This window comes from Artemia sp. Qi Xiang Cuo, chromosome 21 (genome assembly GCF_049724085.1).
Source record: "Artemia sp. Qi Xiang Cuo chromosome 21, ASM4972408v1, whole genome shotgun sequence".
Taxonomy (NCBI): Eukaryota; Metazoa; Arthropoda; class Branchiopoda; order Anostraca; family Artemiidae; genus Artemia; species Artemia sp. Qi Xiang Cuo.
Window position 1 is genome coordinate 40,290,592 of NC_142814.1, and position 24,986 is coordinate 40,315,577.

Sequence of the window (24,986 nt, forward strand, 5' to 3'; positions counted from 1 at the left end):
TAGAAGCCAAATAGACCAAAGCCGTGCCCAAGATTTGTTTCGGAGGGGGTTTTACTAAAAAAAATATTTTTTTTTTGGGGGGGGGGGGCGTTTACAAAAAAAACCTCAAAAAAACCATAAAAAAATTTTTTATTTACATTTTTGTTAAGTTTTTACGAGTCAGACAAACGTTTAGGAGGGGGGGGTGTGGTGGTGGTTCAAACCTAACCCTCCCCCTGGAAACGGCCTTGAAATAGACATATTGTTTTCTTCCAGCACTTTTAGAGCGTACAAGTGCAGATGATACGCTGGCTTTTTCATAGAAAAAGTATCGTGTTTTGGCAAATTATTTTAAATTCTTAAGACATTTACACTCCACAAGCACAATTTGCTTAGGCAAGTCGTCAATTAACATAACTGGTGGAGTAGTAAGTAATTGCTCAAAGCTCATATCGAAAATTTTTTAACATTCCGGGAAAATCTCTCCAACTAAAACGTCAGCCTGAAAATGCTCAGTCAATCAATCAATCAATTTATTCAACCAATAAATTTACGACAAAAACACTTCAACATAGAATCCCCCGTAAGGCTCTATGGAATCCCCAGTAATGCTCAAATTAAGCATTAACCTAGATTGGAATCTTGGTTTGAAAGTTGGCGTAAAATCCACCCAAATGAATATATACTGCCGTTTTGAACTTGAAAAACGCTACCTCTGTCCAGCCTTTCAGATGCATGGAGATTATATACCAAAATGTATTTTGGTACTTGTTGATTATCCAGAACACAGTCAAGAGTTTTGATATGTAAGATCTGAGAAAAACCGGTTTAGCTATCTGTATTCGGAGACAATTAGCTTAGGCTCAGTGGAAAAACAACGTTGTACATGTATTTTTAATAAATATTTGATATAAAGAGTTGGTATTTTGGTTAGGTTACGTTAGTTATTTAATATAATGCGTTCTGGGCGACCAGCTTTTATAATTCTTTGTCGTAGTTTCCATAATTTTTATTAACAAAGTATTTACACTCCACAAGCGCAATTTGCTTTGGCAAGTCGTCAATTAACATAACTGGTGGGGTAGTAAGTAACTGCCAAAAGCTCATAAATGCTAATTTTTTGCCCAATGTAGGTCAAATTATATTGAGAAATTTGGGAGGATTTATTTTCATTGGGGGAAGACTTGTTGAGTTTTGTACTAATGTTAGACTGTTGCTGGGCCTAGAGTGGAACTACTGTTGAGAACGAATGTCATACAGAATATAGTATTTAGAAATATAGCGTTGCGTATCCGATAAACATATGTTTTAGATATAAATAGGGAGAAGTTTGCTAGTATATACTGCTTTTTAGGGGGTCTTGACATGTTGACAGATTTACTGACTTGATGGTCAAAGATGTTAAAACCGGTGAGTGTTTTAGACTGGATCTAAAATATGCCTTAAGATATAACTTACTAAGAAATGCTGTGTTGACAATCTGTTTTTAATACTGACACCAAGAAATTCGTTACTCTTGTTCTTACTCCGCCCACAAATAAAATTGGAATTGCCTTTTACTTACTTTTTTACGAGTCGGACAAAGACAAAGCCAAACAAGGGCCATCAAAAAGCCCGCAAATGGGTCTTTTAGCATGCTACGGTATTGTAAATTAAATAAAGCCTGGAGAAAAATGATTTTCCTAACTTCACTCCTTGAGTGTGGTCACTATAACACACAAGTACCCTATCAGGGGTTACCCACTCTCCTCAATCTAGTGTACACTTCGAGACACCCCTTCCTCCGCAACGCGTGGTGCACTTCCACCAAGCTCCAGCACTGGATGTATTGCTAAAAATGCAAAGTAATCCGCTATCAAAACGTTTGAGAAAAACTACTTTGCATCTACTTTGACACTTTACAGTTTGTCATGTGATCGGTGATGTAATATGACAATTAGGAACCCAAGTGGCCAGTATTGTGTACATCAATATCTACTTGATTAGAAACATATAATGCAGGACTGAGGTCATTAATGTATCACTGTTGATCTCTTCAAAGCTAATCATACGTAATTTTTCCTTACTTTTAGAGTCTTAGCTTAGAGTTTTGGTTAGAGTTCTAGTTTAGTTATAGTTAAGAGTTTAGAGTTTTAGCCTAGAGTCTTAGCTTAGAGTTTTAGTTAGAGTTGAAGTTTAGTTTAGTTATAGTTACGAGTTTTAGCTTACGGTCTTAGCTTAGAGTCTTAGCTTAGAGTTTTAGTTAGAGTTAAGGTTTAGTTTAGTTATACTTAAGAGTTTAGAGTTTTAGCATAGAGTCTTAGCTTAGAGTTTTGGTTAGAGTTCTAGTTTAGTTTTTAGTTAAGAGTTATAGCTTAGAGTTTTAGCCTAGAGTCTTAGCTTAGAGTTGAAGTTGAGTTTGGTTATAGCTAAGAGTTTAGAGTTGTAGTTTAGAGTTTTAGTTAAAGTTCTAGTTTAGTTTAGTTTTAGTTAAGAGTTTAGAGTTTTAGCCTAGAGTCTTAACTTAGAGTTTTAGTTAGAGTTGAAGTTTATTTATAGTTAAGAGTTTAGAGTTTTAGCTTAGAGTCTTAGCTTAGTTTAGTTATAGTTAAGAGTTTAGAGTTTTAGCTTACAGTCTTAGCTTAGAGTTTTAGTTAGACTTGAATTTTAGTTTAGTTACAGTTAAGAGTTTAGAGTTAGAGTTTTAGCTTAGAGTCTTAGCTTAGAGTTTTAGTTAGAGTTGAAGTTTAGTTTAGTTATAGTTAAGAGTTTAGAGTTTTTAGCTTAGAGTCATAGCTTAGAGTTACAGTTAGATTTGAATTTTAGTTTAGTTATAGTTAGGATTTGAGAGTTTTAGATTAGAGTATTAGCTTGCAGTTTTTGTTAGAGTTATTGTTTAGTTTAGTTTTATTTAAAAGTTTTAGCTTAGAGCTTTAGCCTAGAGTCTTAGCTTAGAGTTTTAGTTAGAGTTGAAGTTTAGTTTGGTTATAGTTAAGAATTTAGAGTTTTAGCTTAGAGTCTTAGTTTAGAGTTTTTGTTATAGTTTTAGTTTAGTTTAGTTTTAGTTAAGAGTTTTAGCTTAGAGTTGTAGCCTAGAGTCTTAGCTTAGAATCTAACCTAACCTAACCAAAACTAACCTATGGTTTTGGTATTTCTATATAATAATGTGGAATTTTGTGGTTATGTTAGTTTAGTATTGTCATCAATATCTATTGTCTCCCTCCTCGACTCTAGGCTAAAAATTCTAAGCTAAAACTAAACTAAACGACAACTCTAACTAAAACTCTAAGCTAAAACTCTAAACTCCTTAACTATAACTAAACTAAACTTCAACTCTGACTAAAACTCTAAGATAAGACTCTAAGCTAAAACTCTAAGCTAAAACTCTTAACTAAAACTAAAATAAACTAGAGCTCTAACTAAAACTCTAAGATAAAACTATTATTTATTAGATATAAATAAATTAACCTTCAACACTCACAAAAACTATAATCTAGTAATCTATGCTAAATCTATAAGATAAAACTCTTAACTTAAACACAACTAAACTACAACTCTAAATAAAACTCTAAACTTAGAATCTAAGCTAAAACTCTAACCTATTAACCTAAATTAAACGAAACTGCAACTCTAACTAAATCTCGAAACTAAGACTCTAGGCTAAGACTCTAAGCTAAAACTCTAAACCAAAACTAAACTAAACTAGAACTCCAACGAAAATTCTAATCTAAGACTCTAAGCTAAAACTTTAAACTCTTCACCAAAACTAAAATAAAATTCAACTCTAACGAAAACACTAAGATAAGACTCTAGGATAAAACTCTAACTCTTAACTAAACTAAACTAAACTAAACTTCAACTCTAAGTAAAACTCTAAGCTAAGACTCTAGGCTAAAACCTAAGCTAAAACTCTTAACTAAAACTAAACTAAACTAGAACTCTAAATAAAACTCTAAGCTAAGACTCTAAGCAAAAGCTCTAAACTCTTAACAATAACTAAACTAAACTTCAACTCTAACTAAAACTCAAAGCTAAGACTCTAGGCTAAAACTCTAAGCTAAAACTCTAAACTCTTAACTAAAACTAAACTAAACTAGAACTCTAACTAAAACTCTAAGCTAAGACTCCAAGCTAAAACTCTAAAATCTTAACTATAACTAAACTAAACTTCAACTCTAACTAAAACTCTAAGCTAAGACTATAAGCTAAAACTCTAAACTCTTAACTATAACTAAACTAAATTTCAACTCTAACTGAAACTCTAAGCTAAGACTCTAGGCTAAAACTCTAAGCTAAAACTCTAACTCTAAACTCTTAACTATAACTAAACTAAACTTCAACTCTAACTAAAACTCTAAGCTATGACTCTAGGCTAAAAATCTAACTCTAAACTCTTAACTATAACTAAACTTCAACTCTAACTAAAACTCTAAGCTAAGACTCTAAGCTAAAACTCTAAACTCTTAACTATAACCAAACTAAGCTAAGACTCTAAGCTAAAACTCTAAACTCTTAACTATAACTAAACTAAACTTCAACTCTAACTAAAACTCTAAGCTAAGACTCTAGGCTAACACTCTAAGCTCTTAACTAAAACTAAACTAAACTAGAACTCTAACTAAAACTCTAAGCTAAAACTCTAAACTCTTAACTATAACTAAAACTAAACTTCAACTCTAAGCTAAGACTCTAGTCTAAAACTCTAAGCTATAGCTCTTAAATAAAACTAAACTAGAACTCTAACTAAAACTCTAAGCTAAGACTCTAATATAAAACTCTAAACTCTTAAATATTAACATATTAAACGTCCAAGCTAACTAAAACGCTAAGCAAAGAATCAAAGGTAAAAATCTAAACTAAAACTAAACTAAACTAAAACTCTAACTAAAACTCTAAGTTAAGACTCTAAGCTAAAAACTTTTAACTCTTGACTATAAATAAACTAAACTTTAACTCTAACTAAAACTCTAAGCTATGACTCTAGGCTAAAACTCCAAACTCTTAACTATAACTAAACTAAACTATAACTCTAACTAAAGCTCTAAGCTAAGACTCTAAGCTAAAACTCTAAACTCTTAACTATAACTAAACTAAACTTCAATTCTAAGCTAAGACTCTAGGCTAAAACTCTAAGCTAAAACTCTTAACTAAAACTAAACTAAACTAGAACTATATGAAGATCTATTGACAAAATAGAAATTTTCTATTATGGATTAAACATTTCTAGGCTATTGCAATCTGAATTAAAGTTTTTCGTTAAAACCAGTTCAATAAACTAATAAGTTTTTCCCCTTTAGACAAATATTTGCTGAAAAAAGTTTACATTTGTTTTACTCTTTGACCTTTCATGTCTTACTCTATCTAACATATAGCCTACTGTTTTTTTTTCTAAATGAAGTTTTTTTAGTAGTCTTAAATATGACTTCTTATAAAATAGGGACAAAATGTCAAACTTTAGCGCAAAGAGCAAAGTCTTGAGAAGTTTACAATCCCCTTATATGTGGAATAATTTTTGTTCGTTTTAGGTTTTAATGTTGCTCCTTAATTTCTGTTGAAGAAATTTGTTTTTTATTTAATTTTGATTGTTTTTAAATAATGCAGGAAAATCCCACTCCCTCTTCATGGAAAATGTCTTCCCTCCATGGAGAATACCTCCATGGAAAGTTCTTCCCATTTGAATACTCTCCTCTCTGCCAAGAAAATTCCCTCCAAACAATTCTATTATAGCCGAAAATTTGCCCGAAAATTTTTTTTCGGGGAGAAAATTTCCCTCTACTCCCTAGTAGAAAGTTTCTCCCGCAGAAAATTCCTTGTGGAGAATTTATGCCGTGAAGAACTCCCCCATGGAGAATTTCTCCCGTAACCCTCCCCCCCCTTACGAAAAAATACTATAGACAATTCCCACCCGGTATAAATTTCACCATGGAAAATTCTCCTTAACATCTCCAAGTGCACAATTGAGTCGCCAAAGAGAAAGTGAGACAAATAAAAAGAGTTTCGCATAGGGATTCTGGCGAATTCTCTCAGTGTATTTCCCCTGGAAAGTCCACCCCCGGAAACTTTTCTCCCCACGGAAAATTCTCCCTGTGAAATAACCCAGAGCAAAAAATTCACACACACAGACCCTGAAAAATGTCAGTATACTTTCCAATAATTATTGGAAAACTGGTTAAACCAGAAACAGCTCAATTGGCCTTAACACATTTCTTACGATTATTTTAAATTTAATCTTACATTTATATTTCGTTAATTCTCACTCTCCTGCTTTTTTCCTTTTAATTTCCGTTCGTTTCAGATTTCGAATGTTCACTCATATTGATTTATGTTCGTTTTAAATTTGAATTAGCATAGGACTTTATTTCAGCTCCTCTTTGGTTAAGCCAATATGGCTCTTTACTTTTGTTTGAAAAACTTCTTTTTGGAATTATTTTTTAAATTAACCTTTAAGCAAATCCAAATGATCTGCCACCCTAATCTTGAAAAAACAAAAATACAACTTAAAGTAAAGAGCAACATTAAAACTTGAAACATCAGAAATTTTTCTGTAAATGGGGGGAGGGGGGTTGCCTATTCCTCAACCGTCGCTATTTACGCTGAAGTTCAAAGCTCTTTGAAAATACTTACCATTCAAATTCAACGATCCATCTGTTTGAGTAGTCTTTTTTAAAGAATTGTGACAAAAACTCAAGTTTTACCGCAAAGAGCGAGGGTTGAGGAAGGGGCAGCTCTCCTCATACAAGGAATAATTCCTGTTCTTTTTAAGTATTAACGCTGCTCCTTAGTTTGAAAAAGCCGTTTTTTATTCTATTTCTGACCGTTTTCAAATCATGCCAGGAAATCCTCCTCCCCTTGCAAAAACTTTTCATAGAAAGTTTCTCCCAGAAATTTTCGTCCCCACGGTAGATTCTTCCTGTGGATCCCCCCACCTCTCCCCACAGACATCCCCCCAACAAGTGTCTGTTTCCCAAAAACAAATGCTATGTGAACAATAGGGAAATTTCGTTTAACTTACAGCCATTTCCCCAGGGACTATGGGGGGTCAGTTATCCCAAAGGCATAGTTACTGTACCATTCAACTATGCTCCATCAAATAGGTATCTCAAAATTTTGATTGGCTATATCAACATTCGGGGGGTTGTTGCGCCGCCCCTCCAATAGTTTGTGCATTCGGTAGAATTTTCGCCGACGGCGAAAATTTCGGCAGAAATTTTGCAAAATTGCCCAAAATTTAGCAAAATTCTTGATTTCTGCAGAAAATTCGCCATAAAACAGGTTTCAATTAGGTAAAATTTACAAAGATTGCCCCCTCCTGATCTTTCTTCCGGCAAAAAATACAAAATTTCACATTTTTATAGATAAGAGCTGGGACCTCTACAATTTTGTCCTCTGTTATGCTGAATCAGATGGGATGATTGTCATAAAGATCGCTTAATATTTTGGTGCTGCTTCCCCCTTTTCCGAAAATTAGGCAAATTTTATCAGGCTTATAGCCTTTGATGGGTATTCTTCCTCAATTATTTCTACATCTGACTGACAAAGCTAAGGGAGTCTTCCCCCTTCCTTCCAGCTTCCTTCTTATGGGTTCTGCTTACAAGAATTTGGGCAACGCCGCTCCTCCGACTCCCAAATGGCACAATTGCGACATTGAAATGGGGGAGGGGGTCTTCCCTACTTTCAATGTCGTTAAGTTTGCACCACGTTCAAAACTGAAGGCCTTTTTTTTGGTCGACAGCCTAATCCACAAAACCGCGTCCAGCAAAAAGTCACAGCCATTTTAATTCTTTGTCTTTTTTTTATAAAAACAAGTTTCTAAGAAATTTCGGTTTAGTGATTCATCGACATTACACTTGAAAAGAAGAAAGAAAAAAAAAATCGAAAGAGAAAGCAATTTTTCCTCAGAGCTTTGGCTAGCACTTTCTGTATAATTTTGCTAATTATATTTTCATAGTTCTCCGAAATCATAAAAGACCGAAGTCTGCGGACAATAAATTGAAGACAATAAAACGGATATTGCTACAAAGCCAACAGATGTAAAAATAAACTGACAAAGGAAGGAAACTCTATCAGTGAGAGACGATTGCCAGTTAATTTGTCGCCATGGTAGTGAATAGGGGACAAGAGAAGGAATTAACTGACAGATGAATCTTTTTTCAAAACATAAAGATAGATAGACCTCAAATGAGGATTTGTTTTGGACAGGGTACTAAATATGAACATAGAAAAGTTTCAAGTAACATTAAATACTACAAAAGCAGAAAATCTGACGGGAACGTGAGGTCTGAGCAACAAAAATTCACACAATGCAAGGAGGGGTTGGAGGGAGTAATTGTGTTTCACAAAATCTAATAGGCCAATCTTGTTGTTTTTTCGATTTTGTCCAATGAAAATACCTAATAAAGTGATTTTTTAATGATAAAACCAGATCTCTTAATAAGGGTATTTTTCTAAATAAGGTCAGTTTGATTAAAAGACAAACAATGGAAGAATACCAGTTAAAACCCAGACAAGAATTGCCACTGTTTAGTTTACTGTTTAATTTTCAAATTTCTTGATCTAAAAGTTGAGATTTATGTTACAAAATTTGAGTCTACATTTGTATTGTCGAATAATACCCAAGAATAGCTTTTTCAAGTACCAATATTGGGGTCCCAATATCAACATTGGGCTATAAATTAGCTAGAACATTGGGCTATAAGATAGAAGTATACCCAAGGCTATAAAATATGAGTGTGTTCGTACATTTATGTTTTCAAAGAATATCCGAGAGTAACTTATTTACTTGGATCGTAGTATTAACATTTGGCTATAAGTTAGCGATAACATTGGGCTATAAAATAGGAGTATATTCGTACACTCATGTTTTCAAAGAATATTCTAAAATTGCTTATTCTCGAGTATCAACATTTGTATCCTAGAATAAACATTTGGCTGTAAGTTAGCGATAACATTGGGCTATAAAATAGGAGTAATGTATTCCAAGAATATCCGAGAGTAACTTCTTACATTCGAATACTCGAGTACCAACATTTGGGTCCTAGTGTTAACATTTGGCTGTAAGTTAGCGATAATATTGGGCTATAAAATAGGAGTTTACTCGTACATTTATGTTTTCCAAGAATATCCGAGAGTATCTTCTTACATTCGAATACTCGAGTACCAACATTTGGGTCCTAGTGTTAACATTTGGCTGTAAGTTAGCTATAACATAGGGCTATAAAATAGGTGAATATTCGTATATTTATGTTTTCCAAGAATATCTGGAATAACTTATTTTAGAGTATCGACATTTAGGTCCTGGTGTTAACATTTGGCTGTAAGTTAGCTATAACACTGGGCTATAAAATAGGTCTATATTCATTTTGTTTTCCAAGAATATCCGAGAGTAATTTCTTTTCGAGTACCAACATTTGGGTCCTAGTGTTAACATTTGGCTGCAAATTAACTATAACATTGGGCTATAAAATAGGTGTTTATTCGTACATTTTGTTTTTCAAGAATATCCAAGAGTAACTTCTTTTTGAGTACCAACATTTGGGCACTAGTGTTAAGATTTGGCTGCAATTTAGCTATAACATTGGGCTATAAAATAGGTGTAAATTCGTACATTTTTGTTTTCCAAGTATATCCGAGAGTAACTTATTTTCGAGTACCAGCATTTGGGTTCTAGTGTTGACATTTGGCTGTAAGTTAGCTATAACATTGGGCTATAAAATAGGTGTATATTCGGAAATTTCTGTTTTCCAAGAATATCCTAGAATAACGTATTCTCGAGCATGAACATTTGGGTCCTAGTGTTAACTTTTGGCTGCAAGTTAGCTATAACATTGGGCTATAAAATAGGTGTATATTCGTACATTTTTGTTTTCCAAGAATATCCGAGAGTAACTTATTTCGAGTACCATCATTTGGGTCCTAGTTTTGACATTTGGCTGTAAGTTAGCTATAATGTTGGGCTATAAAATAGGTGTATATTCGTACATTTTTGTTTCCAAAGAATATCCGACAGTAACTTATTTTCGAGTAACAACATTTGGGTCCTAGTGTTGACATTTGGCTGTAAGTTAGCTATAACATTGGGCTATAAAATAGGTGTATATTCGTAAATTTATTTTTTCCAAGAATGTCCTAGAATAACGTATTTTCGAGCATCAACATTTGGGTCCTAGTGTTAACTTTTGGCTGTAAGTTAGCTATAATGTTGGGCTATAAAATAGGTGTATATTCGTATATTTTGCTTTCCAAGAATATCCGAGAGTAACTTCTTTTCAAGTACCAACATTTGGGTCCTAGTGTTGACATTTGGCTGTAAGTTAGCTATAACGTTGGGCGATAAAATAGATGTATATTCGAACATTTTGTTTTCCAAGAATATCCGAGAGTAACTTATTTTCGAGTACCAAGATTTGGGTCCTAGTATTAACTTTTGGCTGCAAGTTAGCTAGAACATTGGGCTATAAAATAGGTGTATATTCGTAAATTTATGTTTTCTAAGAATGTCCTAGAATAACATATTTTCGAGCATCAACATTTGGGTCCTACTGTTAACTTTTGGCTATAAGTTAGCTATAATGTTGGGCTACAAAACAGGTGTATATTCGTACATTTTGCTTTCCAAGAATATCCGAGAGTAAGTTATTTTCGAGTACCAAGATTTGGGTCCTAGTATTAACTTTTGGCTGTAAGTTAGCTATAACATTGGGCCATAAAATAGGTGTATATTCGTACATTTTTGTTTTCCAAGAATATCCGAGGGCAACTTATTTTCGAGTACCATCATTTGGGTCCTAGTGTTGACATTTGGCTGTAAGTTAGCTATAAAATTGGGCTATAAAATAGGTGTATATTTGTAAATTTATGTTTTCCAAGAATATCCTAGAATAACGTATTTTCGAGCATGAACATTTGAGTCCTAGTGTTAAATTTTGGCTGCAAGTTAGCTATAACATTGGGGTATAAAATAGGTGTATATTCGTACATTTTTGTTTTCCAATAATATCCGAGAGTAACTTATTTTCGAGTACCATCATTTGGGTCCTAGTTTTGACATTTCGCTGTAAGTTAGCCATAATGTTAGGCTATCAAATAGGTGTATATTCGTACATTTTGCTTTCCAAGAATATCCGAGAGTAACTTCTTTTCGAGTGCCAACATTTGGGTCCTAGTGTTGACATTTGGCTGTAAGTTAGCTATAACGTTGGGCTATAAAATAGGTGTATATTCGTAATTCTGTTTTCCAAGAATATCCGACAGTAACTTATTTTTGAGTATCAACATTTGGGTCCCTGTGTTGACATTTGGCTGTAAGTTAGCTATAATATTGGGCTATAAAATAGATGTATATTCGTAAATTTATGTTTTCCAAGAACGTCCTAGAATAACGTATTTTCGAGCATCAAGATTTGGTTCCTAGTGTTAACTTTTGGCTGTAAGTTAGCTAGAATGTTGGGCTATAAAATAAGTGTATATTCGTACATTTTGATTTCCAAGAACATCCGAGAGTAACTTCTTTTCGAGTACCAACATTTGGGTCCTAGTGTTGACATTTGGCTGTAAGTTAGCTATAACGTTGGGCTATAAAATAGGTGTATATTCGTACATTTTGTTTTCCAAGAATATCCGAGAGTAACTTATTTTCGAGTACCAAGATTTGGGTCCTAGTGTTAACATTTGGCTGCAAGTTAGCTATAACGTTGGGCTATAAAATAGGTGTATATTCGTACATTTTTGTTTTCCAAGTATATCCGAGAGTACCTTATTTTCTAGTACCATCATTTGGGTCCTAGTTTTGACATTTGGCTGTAAGTTAGCTATAACATTGGGCTATAAAATAGGTGTATATTCCTACATTTTTGTTTTCCAAGAATATCCGAGAGTAACTTATTTTCGAGTACCAACATTTGGGTCCTTGTGTTAACATTTGGCTATAAGTTAGCTATAACATTGGGCTATAAAATAGGTGTATATTCGTACTTTTTTGTTTTCCGAGAAAATCCCAGAGGAGCTTCTTTTCGAGTACTAACATTTGGGTTCCAGTTTTAACATTTGGTTATAAGTTAGAAATAAAATTCGACAATAAAATTGGACTATGCATTTTCGTTTTCGAAGAATATCACAGAGTAACTTCTTTTCAAGTACAAACCCTTTCGTCCCAATGTTAGCATTGGGATTAGTCAAATTGGTTTGTGAAAAGATATCTAGTCTTGTGGCAAGATTTGTTTTTGGTTTTCGTAAATACTGATTTTTGAAAACCATTACTTAACGTTTTAGTGGAAGGGCTGTCTGAAATTTATTTAAGTTTAGAAATGAAAGATACTACTGCTGTGTTTCCACCAAAACCTAAAGTTCATTATCTTTCCTTAATATTAAAAAAAACTCTTATATAAAAAATATTTAAAACTTCATTTGGATAGACATAGGTTTAAAAGAAAAGAAAAGAGTTGTCCAAAAACAATTTAAAATTTCAAACTTCACTCGAGAAAAATTTCCTAATTTAGTTTTCTTGTTTAAGCGACATTAATAATGGACGACATTGTTTTACTTAATTTTTAGGTCTCCCTGTTTTTTAAACATCTCCTTGACTGTTTCATAAAGAATTAAAAGATAATAGCAAAGGTTATCATTTTTTTTTAAATTTTAGCCTTTTGGATTCAGTTTCTTTTAGGATTCTAATTTTAGGTACAAAGAGATTCATAACAAACCACCTTGTTGTAATTACCTTTTAGTGAACTATGTTTTGAACCATGCTATCAAGTTTCATAAATAAGCTATGGAAAAATAACGATCTTTAGCAATTTTTCATGGATTTTAACCATTTGGATTTTGCATTATTTAAAATTTTCATTTGAGGTTTCTCATTTAAAAAACATTTATAACAGCCAACATTGTTTTTAGTTACTTTTTATTCACCTCTTTTTTTTCACCCAAAGTTCAAAGTTTCATAAAGAAGCTGCAAAGAAATTTCTAAGTTTGGCATTTTTCTTAGATTTCAGTCATTGGGGTTCGGATTGGCTTTTGGGTTTGGGTTATTTAGGCAAAAAATTCAAAACTCAAAAATTTTATCTTTTGTTTTCGTAGTCTTTAATTACTTTAAAAATGTATCTAAACGTAAACGATTGATTTGAAATTCTAAATAAATCTCTTCCGGAAGAAAACTTGAAATAGTTGGGATTTAAAGCTGAATTTTAAATTTGGAGCTAATGAGGGAATTGAGTTTCATAGATAAAACTTAAGCAAAATGAATACATTTTCGCAATTTTCGAGAAATCAGGGGTGCAAGAACAGCCTTTAAAGTTAATGTAAAGGATACTAAGTCGCTTATGTCAGAAACAAATCAAGGTGAAGATGTTATGTTGGATAACGAGAAAATGGATGAAGTGCATAGCTTCACTTACCTGGGTAGTATTATTAGTAAGGACAGTGGATGCACTGAGGATGTAAAAGTAGAATTATCAAGGCCCAGGATGTTTTTTTATAATTGAAAAAGATTTGAAAGAAGAAGACAATGCATTCTGCAGACTGAGAATAGAATATTGGAAGTCACAGTAATGCCAATGATCGAGCAAGCCAGTGAAACATATGAACTTTGAAAGGCTATGGACGATGATCAATATTCTCGAGAGGAATTTTCTAAGAGTAGTCTTGCTTCCTCGCTTAATTGACCGTATATAAAATAGTGATCTCTACCCAAATATATTTCGATCCCACAGTCTAGGGCTATAATGAAAGAAAGGTCAAGATGGCTAGATCACGTTTTACGGGTGAAAAATGACAGCTTGTCAAAGATTGTGCTTGTTGACCGTTCATCTGGGGATGAATAAAAATTAGGTCGAACCCGAAAGGGATGGGAAGAGGTCATAAGTAGGATTTAAAGGAAATTTAACGGCAGGCGTAAAGAGCAATACTCTGAATAGGTTCGGTCGGACAAGAAGCATCTGCGGCTGTGTTGGCCTCAGTCACTTTGGTGTTGCAGTGGGTTGTTTGTAATAGCAGTACAGCAAACATATGAATGCTGGAACATATTATAAATCCCCCGCCTTCTTAATTCTGGATTGGTTTTGTATAAGATACATTCTCCAACAAAGAAAATGAATATTTCAACAAATGCAAGGCACCGTAAAGTCTAATATTAAACTGGAAATTAAGCCAAATAAAATAATCGAGTTTCAAAATTCTTACAAGTGGATTTCCTTGGTCCAAAGAGCATAATAAAAGACAAGCAGTTACCTTGGCAAGTAGAAGTATTGTGTTTCAAAGTAAAGCCTTTTCTGCAAGTACACCTTGGTCCTGACGGGGTCTTCATACAGCCATGAGAACAGTGTGATGTACAATTTTTAGCTGAAAAAAAAAATTCAAAATTTAATTTGAGAGGAGTGAACGGGGTACATTGAAGAGACCCGAGAATGAACGAATTAAAATGTAAAAATCAGGCTTTATAAGAAAACTTGAGATTTTATCACCCAAAGCAAGCTAATGTCTGCAACATCTGATGTGTTTGCAGCTCGGCACTTGAAAGGAGGTGGCAACAAATTTTTGAAAATTACTAACTATTTTTGAATGAAAAGAATGGAGTAATGAGCAGAAGGCTTTGGAATAAAAAATAGCTAATAAAATATAAAGTATGAATAAAATGTTTAAAAAATGGTATAAAATTTGTTACATACTATAAAATTTAAAACATAAAAAAATGTATAAAGCTTAATTAGACTTTGGTGTCATTCACCAAATATATTCTGGATAAATTTTAATGAATTTCTTAAACCCTAAATAATAATCTTCAGTTCTCTTGCAATAAATGTGTTTATTTTTTTTGGTCGTCTTTCACTAGGTTGCAGCTTTTAATCATAATCAAGTCTCGTCATCTTAGCTCTATGGTGAAGTTTAAATCGAAACGGTTCATAATGATTGACGTTTTGATAGTTCAAACAAACAAACGCTTATTCATATTTACCCATATAGAAATATAGAAATTTTTCAAAGAAGTAATATTTTACTCAAAAATTTCCATAAGTACAATGTCGTCACGTCAAAATGTACTTGAAAATATATCAACGAATTTTTCGAGGAAATTCTGCAAGATTTAGCCACTTAACCTTCAAAATTACTACAAAAATCCTAGCATATATTGAACAGCCTATTCATATTTAACAATATACTGGAAGTCAATATTTACAATCGCTACAACTTTTAGTACAGTTTCAAATATACCACAGGGGTGTAGAGACAGAAAGTCTCAAGGTATACCACAGGAGTGTAAAAATAAAATAAAAAGTTATTTTTACGTCGATTTTCAGAAAAATGGGGCGAGGGGCAGCTGCCTTCCTTGCCCAGGCCTAGAACTATCACTGAGTGAAACCAAAATAAAACTATCTAGAAGAGGCATGACTCCAGGGCTTCAAATTTATAGCTACAGGTGCTGTTTAATATTACACACCTATTTCTTCTTTTGAAAGATGAGGGGGAGGCAGCGTATTAGAAAAAAATGTAGATTATGTGTGACTTCCTAAGAGAAAGTCCCATTGTTTCAGAGTCTTATAAATTCATTTTTGTTAAGTCCCTAAAATCTTGGAACTAGTATAGAATCCACAAGCTTGAATACACCCATTTCCGATCTGTCGACTTTATAATTTTTGGACAGCTTTCCTTGTCCTGAAGCAGCAGGATAAGGAAGCAGGTACAGTAGATACTAATACTGCTGTTTTGCTTGTAGCAACGGATATGCTCTTAATATAATTGTCAAAGGCAACTTTTAACTATTCAATATCAAGACAAAATATATAGAAAAAAAGTTAAAAAATAAAAAACGAACACAATAACCAGCTCACATTAGAACCTTTTGCTTACATCAGCTCACATTAGAACCTTGTCTTCTTCCAATAGCTGGGAAAAGTGTGTGTGTATGAGTGTGTCGCAAAAAGAAGTTGGCATGTATATAGAATGTGCTTCGTACACCTCTTCTTCTTCTGCCATGAAAATTTTCCAGAAGATAGAGTGAAGCAGCAGATAAGCAGTCACAGTAGTTTTATAAGGCAGGGCGAGCAAAAAAAAAAAACTGTTGCAAAAGTTCTTATTGGCAAAAACTAATATATTAGATTTCCAAAGACGAGGACAAAAGTGGTAAATCAGAAAGGACTGAGCATCCTCCAACATGGATGAGTCAGTGCTTAATAAAGGATTTACGCAGGTGGCAGGGGGCGTTCTCAACATTTTTAATACCTCTTCAAAATTTTCCAATATTTTCATATACAGCTAATTTGGCTATTTTCAAAGTTTGCTTTCGTTTTCGTCCCCATCCCCCTATGAAAAAAAGAAAGCTGAAAATCTAGTTCATATTCACAAAATTATGAAATTGAGCCTAAAAATGCACTTTCGTGGGGAGGGGGCAAGCGTGTAAAATTTTGGAAGACGGTATGAAATCATAAGCTGTATGAGATCATACCAGGGGCTGTATGATTATACAAAAAAAAAATGTTGAACATACCCTTAAAAATTCTAGAGAACAATGAAGATTTAAGAAATTGTTCAGAACGTTCCGTTGTTGGTACAATTTCATAACCCATCCAATATTTTCAGGTCAGCATAAAACATGTTTATGGTTGGGAGGCTTTTTAGGTCTATACCCCCTAAAATCACAAATATTCTGCTACCTTCCCTACAATGCTTCCATAGTCTAAATAATTGTCTCATTTTGTCCCATTGAACAACTTTCTTGAAATCTCTCTCCCCAGAAGTGATTCAATATTCGGGATATGAGAAGCTTATAACCCTTTACTGTGTAAAATCTTATCGCTGGGTGTTTAGTGACGAGAGAACTAATTTTCACATGGCAATTCACTCCTATAAATTTTTTTCCTATGAATTTTACACAGGTTATGATTTGAAATAGAAGTCGCTTCTTGCCGAGCTTCGGTATTTTTCTTGTGTTTTTGGAAGACACTTATCGTCATTTTTTAGGAAAAATCAAGGACATACATGTAATGTTTTCGCTTAATTTCTATGAATTTTTGTATTTATTTAAAACACAATTTATAGAATTCTGTTTTTCCAAATTTGACGATGAACCTTCATTTCCTTATCATCTTTTTCTCTGTCGATATTTTGAATTTCTAATGAATTTGAATTTCTTATGAATCGTATAGCTTATCTTAAAGTATCAAAGACACTAAAATTGAAATCTTATTCTTTAAATTGGTTAAGTGGAGACTTGCACATCCGTATACGTCTTAAAAAATGAGAAAAACATGGGAACACAATTTTTAATAAAAAGGACCTTCATATGCAGTGTCATAAAATGATTTTTGGCGAGACGAAATTACTAATTTGGCATAGCCCGTGTTATTAAATTTATATAGAGGGTGATTTATACAGGGTATGTTGCGAGTGCCTTCGCAACATACCCTAGCTACAACAACCTTGGCTAACACATTCTTTGTAAAAGGAATAGCAAACGATTTAAGCTAGATATACCAAGTAAGGCTGCTTTTTGGATTGACGACGTCTACAGATTCGTTATGTATCCCTCAGCTATTTGAATTTTTTAATTAGCTTTTTTCAAAGGAAATTATTTCATAACTTTTTCATGTAGATTTTCAATTCCTCAAAATTGATTTTTGTAGGGCTTGTGCTTTGATTCAAGACGACCTATCTAATTTATACGAAAAGAGATCGTCACTGGCAGCGATGCAATCTTCAATACATCGTTGACGTTCCATATTTCAGGCACTTAGCTTAATAGTAGTGCAATAAAACTGACATCAAATTGCACACAATAATAGTGCTATGTTACTAAAATTTAAGAGGGTTTTCGGAGTATGTATGTAAGCAGAATTCAAAAACATTCGGTTCACTTGCAACAATCTAGACTTTTGTGCAGTTCTGTGCAGTTCTGGCAGGGGATATTTGGAAAATTTGCAATATCCTGTGTATGATAATAATGACGATATGAACTTACAACATAGAGCCCCTTCATCTTCACCACTGGTGCAGTCTTTGATACCATTGCAAACTTTGTCTGGCGAAAGGCATTTTCCATCTTGGCAACCAAAAAACCCATGCTCGGCCGAGCATTTCCCAAATGCATCAAGTAAGGCTGTAAAGAAGAAAACAATTAGCTGAATAATCTAATCAAATTTCGCACCGTACTACCACATATAATCTCTGACACCTAGCTTCTTCAGGGTAATAGGGTCAAACACTATTTTCTATGGAGTATAATGGCAACAACCTACATGACTGAGACACACCCAACTCAAGGAAAGCAATCTTTTTCTAAAGAACATCTTCAATGGTCAGTACATGGTTTTCACTCTACATCTGTCTGGACATGCTTAAAACTCTTGAAAAGTGTGATGAAAAGCAAATACCACTACCACGTTTAATGCTGTACGAGCCTGACGAACCAGTTATCGTAAGGGAATCAAGTGCTACGCTTACTCGTAAGGTTAGTGAATTATGTTTCAAATTCGATAATTACGTCCTGTCGAAGTGTAACCCGTTGCATTTTTTGTCTCAAGCCCCCAGAAAAATTTCCAAACCCTCTTTTGCCGTTATATTAAAGAATCCACCTAAAGAGCTGAACGACCCCAAGGACCGTAAAACTTTTATTGATAACTCGTGTGGTGACTCGAAGTCGGCGATAACTGAGCTTAGACCGGGAAAAGATACTTGGCGCCTCATCGTAAGTGATAAAAATATGAAGCTACTGCTGTAGCTGATGCTATCAAATCAAAGGAACAATCACAAAGACTTCAGCTAAAAGTTCCAGTGCATTATGGAATTGCCCGTTTCGCTTCTGACGTTGTTACTGACGTTCAGTTGCAGAACTTGATAGCTAACTATACCGAAGTTTCCCGTATCGGCGAAACTAGATCCTAGCAGCTTTGATTTTCTCGTCGAGAAGACTTATTAGCAGCCATTTCCTCGTCATTGATAATTGAGTATGAGCGAATCCGCATCAAGAAGTTTCTCCATCTCCCTCCTGGCCGCTACAACTGCCAAGCTGACGAACATATTGCCCAGCACTGTAAAGCTCTTACTCGCTGTTCGCGCTGTGCACAGACAGGACATTCAAACAAGCTGGAAACCCCCTGTCAAAATAAAATGCAGTGTGCTCTGTGCAACCAGGCTGAACATCCTTGTTAAAGCTACAAATGTCCTGTCGCACAGAAACTTACGCATCACACAAAATGAGCACTGATCTACGCGTTTTACTATGGAATATTAATGGCCTTCTACTGCCGTAATACGTCGTGCCGCTAGACAATCCGGTGCTGGTCAGCCGAGTGGAGGTACTGCTATTCTTTCTACAAGTGTTCTCATGCCCGAACCTTTTCGTGACAGTGATTATTTTGCGGCAGTAAAAATTCAGGATTATGTGGTGGTCTCACCGATTGCCGTAATGCTACATCCGAAAGACAATTTGATCAAGCTTGCCGCCTAGTTAGTTCCCTCGTGTCCGACTGTGAAGTGCAAAACCTAGCAGTAATCCTTGCTGGTGATATGAACTGTTTTTGACGACAGCAGCAGTCGTGCAAATATTCTGAATAGTATGTGCCCTCAGCCCTTGGCGGTCGAGAATGCCCAAGGTTTCACATATATCCATAGCTCTGGTAGTACATCTGCTCTGGACTTCTTCATGTGTTCCCCGAATGTGACACCAGATTCCAGATCCTCACTTATATCCTCTTTCCAAGCCTCCGACCATATGCCTATCAGTATTATATTTTCTGTTCAACTTATTACACCGAGTGATCCAAGTCCAGATAATGATAGTAAATGGCATGAAACCACTGACTTGGCTTGTCTAGATATGTTTACGCTCCAGGCTGTTAGTGATTCTATTTTGAAAAAGATGAAAGTGCCATTTCATCCACTTTCCCAAAAAAAAGCTATTAACCTTTGCAGAGAAGCAAACCTTGGTGAATATTTACTGTGCAGAGATCGTTCACGCTCTACGCGGTGCCGAGCGTGCTAGTTTACCCATACGAAGAGTACGTCTTGGAACTGAGAAGCATGGCTCGTTGATTATTGTGCTAAATTGAAATTCTGGTTTCGTGTCTGGAAGGAGTGTGGTTTGCCACGGCAAGGTTTGGTAAATGAAATTAGTCTGAAAACAAAGCGACGTTTCGCAAAAGTGCTTAGGCAACACTAGGCTAAATCAGTAGCTTAAAAATTAAGTAAAGCCACAAGTGATCCTAATTTCATATGGAAAGTATTCAAAAGAGATAGTTCAAAAGCCTATAATGCTGTCAAAATTCCCAGTGACCAGTGGTATGGTTACTTTAAAAGTGAATTTTTTCGAGCCTGATCCATCATTGTCAAATCAATATAAAAGGGAGCTTGATGATTGCTTAGGCCAATCAATTGATGAGATCAGTTTTGTTGTTACTCGATCTGCGGTTATGGGTGCATTTCTAAGATACAAAAGAAAACTTCTCGTGGTGTTGATGGCCTCTGTGCAAAGCATCTAAGATGTGGGTCACCTCTCCTGATTGAGTATCTGACCGTACTCTTTCAGATGATATTCTGTTGTGGTATTTGTTCAGTACTGGAGTAATAACCTCGGTATTAAAAAGGGGAAAGCCCACGGACCAATGTTCTTCTTTTAGGCCAATTACGATGTCACCGGTTTTGTGCAAAGTTTTTGAGTTACTAATTATTGGCGAGATATCTGATAAGTTTTATGCACCGGATAACCAATTCGGTTTCAAGAAAGGAGTAGGCCGCGACCATGCTCACCATCTGATTGCTAATTTACTTGTACATGCTCATGAAAATAATGAGCTATTATATTTTGCTGGGTTAAACGTATCTAGAGCTTTCGACACCGGTATACATCCGCGTATCTTATTGGCTGCTTATAAGCGAAGAGTTAATATTTCTGTCATCAAATTGATACGTAGTATGTATAAAACTTAAATGCCAGAATTAAGGTCACCATCTTACCTGGTACGGTGGAACTCACTCCTTCATTTCCAGTAAAAAAGGGTATTAGACAGGGTGCTGTTACTTCTCGTCCCTGTTTAATAATACTGGCACTGTGCCACAATAGAACTTTATAACCACGTGCATATTTAACGGTATTGATTTTTCGCTAGCTAACTATACTGACGACATCCTTGATATTAGTAGAACAGCCTTTGGAATTGAAGAAACTTCAATTTAAACGATTCAATGATTTCGATTAAATGAGAGTAAGACTGAGTCCCTGGTGTTCAATCACCGTTCAGATTGCCCGACAAATGTTCAGTTAGGTGAATATGTTATTAAAGCACAAGATACACAGACGTATTTTGGTGTACCGATTGGGTTAAATCTTTGCGCCACGCGTCAACTTTTGAAATTTTTTTTTTTCAGAAAACCTAGGAATGCGTATGGTTTACTAGTTGCGATAAAGTTTAAATTTAACCGCCGTATCTTAGCTAGCGTTTATAATGCATTTGCTGTTCTGCATCTACTCGCCCTTGCACCATTTTGGTCTCTTCTTACTGCTTCAGGTTTTAAAGATATACGTGTTTTTACAAGTATGCGAAATATTTGCTACGGCTGCCTCTCTGGACTAACAACAGCTCCCTATCCCCGCAGTACGAAGCTGCTAGCCAAGCGTCTGCAGACCAGAAAAGAAATGAGAGATATCGGAGGCATATTATTGGTGAAAGAACCTCTGAAATTGTCTTTCGTGGATAATATGTTTGTTCTTACATATAATTGCCCTTATTGGTATCTTGTTTTCTTTTTTTCCTGTCAGTTCTTCTTTGTTTTGGTTTTGTTTGTATTTGTCAGAATTTATTTGATTCTTTCCCTTTTCTTTCTTTATACTCCATCATTGTTGTATTTATGATGGGCAATAAATTTATTCATACATACATCTCGTCCATCAAAGAGATGAAAAGGTCACGTTTAGTTTAGAAGTCTGGAATTTAGTTTGTTACACCTGGCACTGAAGGTTGGCAAAAAGTTATACTTCACATTGAATATTGGAATCATTCGGAAGACCAACTGATTAAGTTTCCTTTTTACATATTTTTAGATGTTTTACATATTTTTAGATATTTTAGTGTCAAAGCCCTTGGATGAATCTGGATTTGTGCTTTGAAAAGCATAATACTAATTTTAAGAATCAAAACAACAACAACAAAGAAAACAGCGAAAAATTTTGTCGTTGCTGAAAAACTTTTTTTTTAGCTACTGTGATTTTAAGCAATTTTTCTAAGCTTTATGCTAAAAGTTGCTTAAGCTAATTCTCCATAATCAAAGCCAAGATAAGCACAAAAAATAGATCGTGGATATGGATATTCACAAGAACCGTTTTATCCGTTAAAATTATTACCAACGTTGTCTTTTCTCTTCTAATTAAACAAAAATTGGCCACATAAATGTGGCTTCTGAACAGCTCATCTTAAATGCTTTTCAAACAGTTCGTGGTAACGAACTGTAAGTAAGGAGCGACCCGGCTCAATGGTAACTGAAACTCTAAAAAATGGGATTTTGATACCAATAGATACATCAAACGAGTCGGGTTTTCATGCTGATTTCAAATATATAAGTTTCATCAAGTTTAATCCTATCCATCAAAAGTTACGTGCCTGAAAAAATTTGGCTGATTTTCGAAAAAAGGGGGAAAAGATCCCTTAAAAGTAATAGAACCTTAATGAAAATCACACCATCATATTCCGCGTATCAGAGAACCCTATTGTAGAGATTTCAAGCTCCTATCTACGAAAATGTGGAATTTGCATTTTTTGCCAGAAGAAAGATCACGGATGCGTGTTTATTTGTTTTTTTGTTTTTTTTTTTTTTTTTTCCCCAGGGGTGTTCGCATTAACCCAGTGGTCCCATAATATCGTGAGACGGCTTATTGGAACGGAAATTAAAAGTTCTAGTGCCCTTTTTAAGTGACCAAAAAATGAAGGGCCACTAGCCCACCTCCCACGCTCATTTTTTTCCCAAAGTCACCCGATCAAAATTTTTAGATAGCCATTTTGTCCAGCATGGTCGAAAATATGATAAAAATGTCTTTTAGGATGACTTGATCCCCAAAGTCCCCAGGGGAGGGCTGAAAGTTATGAACTTTACTCAATGTTAACATATAGTATTGGTTATTGGGAAGTATACAGACTTTTTCAGAGGAGATTTTTTCTGGTAGGTGGGGGAAGGAGAGGGTGGGGGGCTATATGGAAGGATCTTTCCAGGACGCACGTTGTCAGGGGGGCAGGGACATTGCTATGAAGGGGGCGCCGGATTTCCCAGCATTATTAAAGAGAAAGATCAGGAATTAAATAAAAAAAAACAAGTTTTTCAACTGATCAACTGATTGTGATTAAGAGGTCATTTTTAAAGAACTGGAAAAAAAAATTCGAACTATAGTTTAAAGAGCAGGGTATTGACTAGGGGGCGAACCCCCTAATATACGTGTTAAAAATTTATGAATATAGAAGTTCGTTACGTAAGTTAATTCTAAGTTACGTATATTTATTACTAATAAAAACGTTCGTAAATAAAATTAAACAAGTTTCGAGAAAGCCATTTAACCAAATATAATATGCAAATTTTGTTTTAATTATTCATGTACGGTGAGCCAAAATCAAAACCTGCATTAATTTGAAAACGTTCAAAAATTAAATAAAAAAAACAAGTTTTTTTAACTGAAAGTAAGGAACGACTTTAAAACTTAAAACGAACAGAAATTATTCCGTATATGGAAGAGACTTTCCCTTCCTCAATGTCGTGCTCTTTTAGCTAATGGTTTTCTATCTCAAAGCTCAAACTTTTTAAACAATAAAAAAATTTAGATTAAATATAGATTAGGTGAGGATGGGAGAATTAACTTCAAATAATGAATAAATTATTTTCGTTTTATGTTTTAACGTCGTTCCTTACTTTCAGTTAAAAAAACTTGTTTTTTTTATTTAATTTCTTTAAAGCATGATCGAGCTAAAGTCTTCCTACGAGTTAAATTAAACATGACCTTAGGGCGATAAAACAAAGCGACAACTGAAGACGAAGAAGCTGAAACTTTAATTTTCGCTACTGAGATAGACACAATTTAAAGTATGCTTTTGCTCTGAAAATGTGGAAGGTAACACTTAAGACTTGTAATTTGGTTTGGTACGGATCTATAAGCTGGTACCCACGCGATATATTGTATAGGGAAATGCTAAAGGAAACCAGTCAAACGGGTATCTGTCATTAAATAAATGGATCGCAAAGTGTGGTTTGTCACTGCGTCTACAATATTTAAACTATTGGTTTTTGGGGTTTAGGTTAGGTTACGTATTTAATATATGCTATTCTTTACCCTCACCCTCCTAATGTGCAAATATATAGCCCAAACTTGTTTCTATTCTATTATATTTTCATCCTATTTTGCTTTATTTCATTATCATTAATAAAACTTGACTTCTTGCGTGGGTGCCAGGTAATAGAACAGTTCCTTTGGTTTGTTTCGAACACTGTAGTTGCATATATTAACTGTAGGCTTACCGCAGTCTTTTTCGTCACTCCCATCACTGCAATCTTGTGTACCATCACAAACCCATTCGGCTCTAATGCAGTGATTGCCACATGAGAATGTTCCTTCTCCTTCACATACCTGTTGAAGCAAATTTAGACTTTATTAAACAGTTATTCGAATGTCCAATACTCGATATCAGCAAAATGCTCAAATTTAGGCGATTTACACGTGCACTCAGGGATGCATTATTGACTATAGATTTAGTTTTTTTTTGTATTTAGCCCCCTAGAAAATCTTTTCCCGCTGAAACTCAGACTTGTGCATACCTTTGCCACATTCTGACAAAGCTCAATTTTAGAATCCATAGGATGTTTAGAGTGTAAAAGTGATTTACAACCATTTGATTTCAAAAATGTTTTTTTTATTGCAAAAACAAACTTGTAAAATTCTAGATTAGGGGCCTTTTGACATTTTGGAGAGGGACGAATATTAAAATAAGTTTATATTATAGTTGATTACCAACAGTCAGTAAAGACAACTTCAAAGATAGCGCTTTAACTCTAGGGCTTTTAATAGGGCT

The 24,986-nt window shown here is 34.6% G+C and overlaps 1 protein-coding gene across 1 annotated transcript in view; it reads right to left on the reverse strand.

Moving 5' to 3' along the window:
• yl (Putative vitellogenin receptor yl) overlaps nucleotides 1–24,986 on the reverse strand; it is a 492,935-nt gene that overhangs the window by 252,096 nt on the left and 215,853 nt on the right. Inside the window, exons 6-8 of the mRNA XM_089106682.1 lie at nucleotides 24,436–24,544; nucleotides 17,906–18,043; nucleotides 14,182–14,292 (exon numbers count right to left, since the gene is read on the reverse strand). Coding sequence (XP_088962808.1) covers nucleotides 14,182–14,292; nucleotides 17,906–18,043; nucleotides 24,436–24,544 — 358 coding nt within the window. The remainder of the gene's footprint in view (nucleotides 1–14,181; nucleotides 14,293–17,905; nucleotides 18,044–24,435; nucleotides 24,545–24,986) is intronic.